This window comes from Lucilia cuprina, chromosome 2, assembly GCF_022045245.1.
Source record: "Lucilia cuprina isolate Lc7/37 chromosome 2, ASM2204524v1, whole genome shotgun sequence".
In the NCBI taxonomy this organism is placed as follows: domain Eukaryota; kingdom Metazoa; phylum Arthropoda; class Insecta; order Diptera; family Calliphoridae; genus Lucilia; species Lucilia cuprina.
Window position 1 is genome coordinate 51,132,635 of NC_060950.1, and position 5,070 is coordinate 51,137,704.

Here is a 5,070-nt window from a genome sequence, read left to right on the forward strand (position 1 = left end):
ATATATATACTTTATAGGGTCGGAAAATTATATTATAGAAATTACAAACGGAATGACAAACTTATATATACCCTTCTCACGAAGGTGAAGGGTATAAAAATGAAAAGCATAATTATGCGAGTGCTTGTGGAGGAAATTGATGTTGTTGTAGAACATCAAACTAGTCAAATGATTGCTAGAAGACAGCTCCGGGATAAATCTAATCCTCTTGAGTTACCTCAATCATTGTAAGTATGTACTTAAATAAAATAAAACTTTTTCAACTTTATTGTTTAATTTGCAACAGATTCTAGAAGTATTACAGAGTGAATAAACCGGCATTTCGGTATTTACTAGAAATCTTGACAAGACACTCACAACCATCAAAAAAGCAATTTGGAATTGCACCCATTATAAAATTAAGTGCGAGTTTGCGCTTTTTCGCCGAAGGAGTGTATCAGACTAGCGTAGGAAAAGATTCTGACGTCTCAATAGCCCAGTCAACTTTCTGTAAAGTGCTTGCGGAATTCATTAAGATTTTTGAAACCCATCTCTGTCCCATTTGGATTAAAGTACCAACAACAGAGGAAAAAAGAAGGATTGCGATAACTTTTTATTCGAAGTTCAACCTTCCTGGCGTTGTGGGGTGCATCGATGGCAAGCATGTACAAATTATAGCACCTTCGGACAATAAAGATAATTTCTATAATAGAAAAGGAAAATTTAGTATGAATGTTCTGCTAGTAAGTATCACAATAAGTTATTTTTTATGCAAATTGATTAACAAATTTTCAGCTTTGTGACCACCAGCTAAATATTCGATATGTGGATTCATCACATCCTGGAGCGTGTCATGACTCCTTAATTTGGAACACCAGTGACCTACGCACTCACTTCGAACAAAAGTATTTGCAAGGCGAAACGAACTTATGGTTATTAAGTAAAATAAATAAAATTTAAAAAAGCACCCTGTATTTACTTTTTTAATAGGAGATGGTGGCTATCCATTGGAGCCCTGGCTATTAACTCCACATCGAACTCCTCAAGACGATTCTCCCGAAATGCGATTTAATGAGACTCACGCAAAATGTCGCAATATTATCGAACGGACTAATGGTGTTTTAAAGAACCGGTGGCGCTGCGTCCTTGGCGCACGAGAATTGCACTATACGCCTGTAAAAAGCAGCTAAAATTGTTAAAGTACGCTCAGCTCTACACAACATATGTATCCATTACAATGTAAGAGACGAACCCACTGATTTTATAGAATTAAGTATGCCACAGGAGGACGAAACGGCACCAATTTCTAATCAGTACCTAGCCGCCGCTCAATCCGTTAGGGCCAATATTGGACAAGCTCTCTTTTAGTCAAAGTAATTTATAAACATATTTTTTTATTATTTTTTATTTAGAAATAAAAAAACAATTCAATTTAAATAAATAGCTAAAAATAGTTAAAAACAAACAATTCACAGTTTACATTGCAATTAAAAAAAATAAACGACCGAACATCTTCACATATCACATCGATATTCTTGCATTTCTAGTTTGTTTTTTCCAATTTGTACTCTACTTATCCCACTCGCAACTTTTCCATGGAGGAGTTATGACGCTGTATTTCTTCCATTTCCTTTCGTTTTAATTTTTCCATTTCCTTAAAATGTTTTTGTTGTAGATCGACTAATTTATCTAGAGATCGCTGGTGCATCACACGAATTTTTTAGTGACTCTTTTTGGCTATGGGCAGTTTTTTTGCGGTTACGTTCCACTGCCGGTGATGTTTTTTTTCTATGGTAACGACATTTTCTTGTTGTATGTCCTAAGACTCATCTTTTTCTTTATAAGTGGTGCGTCAGTAAGACCAATAGGCTTCATTGGAACACATTCGACAGAAGATTTCATACTTATTAAATTATAAATTGCTTCCTCTGTTGGTGAAAATGATTGTTCTTTGTTTGGACCACCTCCTGTACCTTTTTTGTATTTTAAATTTTGTGCCGCCTTTTGTCGTACATATTTTTTTTGTCTGCCCATTGCAAATACACTAGTTCAGTTAATCAATTAGCCCTATTGTTAACAAACAACTTTCCTCTCAGCAACACACTTAGTTGGTGGCCCCATGGAATTTAGTTCGTTTTCATCGTTCCTCCAAAACCTTGCAAGTACTACTTTGCTGCCTTTATGGAAACCACAAGCAATATCGGGATTGCCTTCCATTAGAGTTACCAGTTGCTGTATTTGGGCTTTATTGGTTGTTTTCGACCTAAAAAACATTAAATTATTTTAATATTTTTTTTATATTTTGTTGTATTGTAAAAAATACTTACATTTTCTATAAACTCCTTTTCGTTTTTAAAGTGATTTTTTTAGCGGAAACCCCAATTTCAAATTTATTGAGAATAGGTACTTTTTTTCTCATGAATTTGTTTTCCCTTCTACTTTACTACATTTTCATCAACTGTTTGAAAATGTAGTAAAAAAAGGAGGAGTGAGAAAAGTAATGCAATTCATGCGGATTTTTCATTTATAATAGGAGAGAAGGGAAAAGTGAGAAATTACGTACGGATTTTTGTTCATGATTGGTCTGATACAGACCAATATGTATTAGTTTGTTACCTAATTAATTATATTTACCAGCTCTGACAAATACAACACTGCTATGGTTCCGTTATTTATGTTTATTTCATTAAGTTTTTGTGAACACTTTTGTAACTCACTAACTTTAGCTTGTTTTTGCTTCCATTTTTTCATTTTCAATTTCATTGTAAGTGAAGAAATAATATATTATATTAATTTATAATAATAAAATATTTATTAAAAGGTAATTAAAAGTTATTTCTGTTTCGTAAATGGGTGTTTAGGCATCCAGTATCCACGTAAACTGTATATAGATGTCTCAAGGAGTGCGCTATGAAGGCAAAAACCAAAATTAAGAATACGTTTTTATCAACAAAACACAAAAAATTTGCAAAAGATCATGTCAATTGGACTCCTGAGCAATGGACATTTATAACTTGTCCAACGAAACAAAAATAAATAGATTAGGTTCCGATGGTCTTATTTGGTCCTGGTACGACACACAAATAGGCATTACATCAAATAATATTCAAAACACATTAAAACATAGAGGAGGATCCCTCATGATTAGGGGTTGTTTTCAGTGTGAAAAATTAGTAATATAAAAAATTTGGCCAAATGAAAGATATAATGAAAGCAGAACATTATTTGAAGGATTCATATCTGCCTAGTCTGGAAGTTTTTTTTGGCTGCGAACCAAAACACAAGGCCAAGGTCAAAGTATAACAAGTAGTCCGACTCTCACATATAGGAAATTACTCTCTCACATATACGAGTGCCGTATATAATGTTTAACTTACTTTTTTGGCCACTTTTAAGGATCGTACGCGAAATTGCAGTTATCCACAAAAAACCTGCAATTTTTAAAAATAGTTTTAACGCATTTTTGATTTAGAATTTTGTTTAATTTTCATGAACTGAAAAAAATTTTTGTTTAATTATTGACATTTCATTTTTGTTGTTGTTGAATTTTTTTTTACAAACAGAGTTTCAATTTTTCGTATTGAAAATTTAAACAAATTTAAAATTGTAATTTTTTATAAAACTCTGAGTGTTTAGAATATACCAATACAAATACATTTTTGTTACTAACACATATTTAGAGTTAGGTACTTTTTCACTAACACATGCTTAGAGTTTGGTACTGCTGTCAAAGAGTCTCCAAAAAATGTTTTTTGGGAAATTGACAATTCAACAATTTATATACAACAACAATTTATATACAAAAATTGAGCCGAAAAAAGTGGCAATATTTTTTATATAATGTAGTGCTTTTTTTCTACATCGATTACTTTAAAAATATCCAAAGTTATAGAGTAAATTTTTCAACATAGCTCAAGAAGAATTTCCCAAATTTGTTGTATAAACCACTTTTTTAGAACTATTTTTTAATTTATGGCATATACGTGAAAATGTACTGATAAAAACTGCATTATGTTTTTTCTATTAAATTATCTTTACGAAAGTGAATACGAAGATTTTCGGCAGTTTACATGTATACAGCACGATCGCATATGAACTTCTCAAGAAGAGCATCAAAAATACAAATATTTTATTTAGTTGCTTGGCAGCATTCAACAAAGCAGGTTGATGTCGCTTTGTTTCAGAAAATGCAAACGCAATTTGAAAAACAAAAACACAACTTCAAACACAAGAGCTTAATTTACAAAAACAACATACACCCTAAATAATTTTATAGAATGCATAACAATGAAAGTAAATAAGATCATTCTTTGTATAGCCAAATATTTTTTTCAGTGCAATTTCATTGAAAAAATACAAATAGTGTGTATGTAGTGGTGATTTTTTCATCTGCCTCATTATACGCCGGTGTATGCAATAAAATAACTACTGAATATCTCGTTAACCATAAGAGATAGAAACATGTGGATTGAATAGATAGATCTTTAAATTTTACCCCAAATAATGACCCTAACTCATTTTTTTGATTTTGTCACATACGTGAAGATAACTTCGGGGCTGTTGGATATCAACTTTATTGTTTTGTACTTGATATTTTATTTTATAGTTGTTCATTGAATATTTTGTTTGATTAAAAATATTTTTTATCTTTATGTTTTGTTCTTGTTGAATAAATATCTTTGTTTGTTTTTCATAAGAAAAACCCTTTTATAAATCTTAATAGGTTATGGGCCCAGACCCAAACCTAAGACATACATACATATATAGTAAAAATGTTTTAACGTAAAAGAAAAAAATGGCAAATGTATCTGTAAGAATTCCATTGTTAAACGGGAATAATTTCAAAACATGGTTTCCCCAAATGGAAGCCATTTTACACAAAAGCCGTCTGTTGCGTATGGTTAGACGAGAAGAGCAAATGACTAGGATCACTCCTATTCGAGAGAATGCTACGGAAGCGCAAATAATTACATATGAAGAATTATTAAGGAAATTGTGTGATTTTGAAGATAAGGATCAAGATGCTCGTGCAGAAATAATTGTTTCATTGCAACCTGATATAATAAGAATGGTGAAAAATTTCAAAACTTC

The 5,070-nt window shown here is 31.6% G+C and overlaps 1 protein-coding gene across 1 annotated transcript; it reads left to right on the plus strand.

Moving 5' to 3' along the window:
* The first annotated feature begins 114 nt into the window (after window positions 1-114).
* On the plus strand, window positions 115-1,347 carry LOC124420931 (putative nuclease HARBI1). Its single transcript, XM_046955400.1, is given in 5 exon segments — window positions 115-227; window positions 305-722; window positions 775-919; window positions 970-1,148; window positions 1,150-1,347. Coding segments are annotated over 5 exon segments (1,053 nt in total).
* Window positions 1,348-5,070: the final 3,723 nt, after the last annotated feature.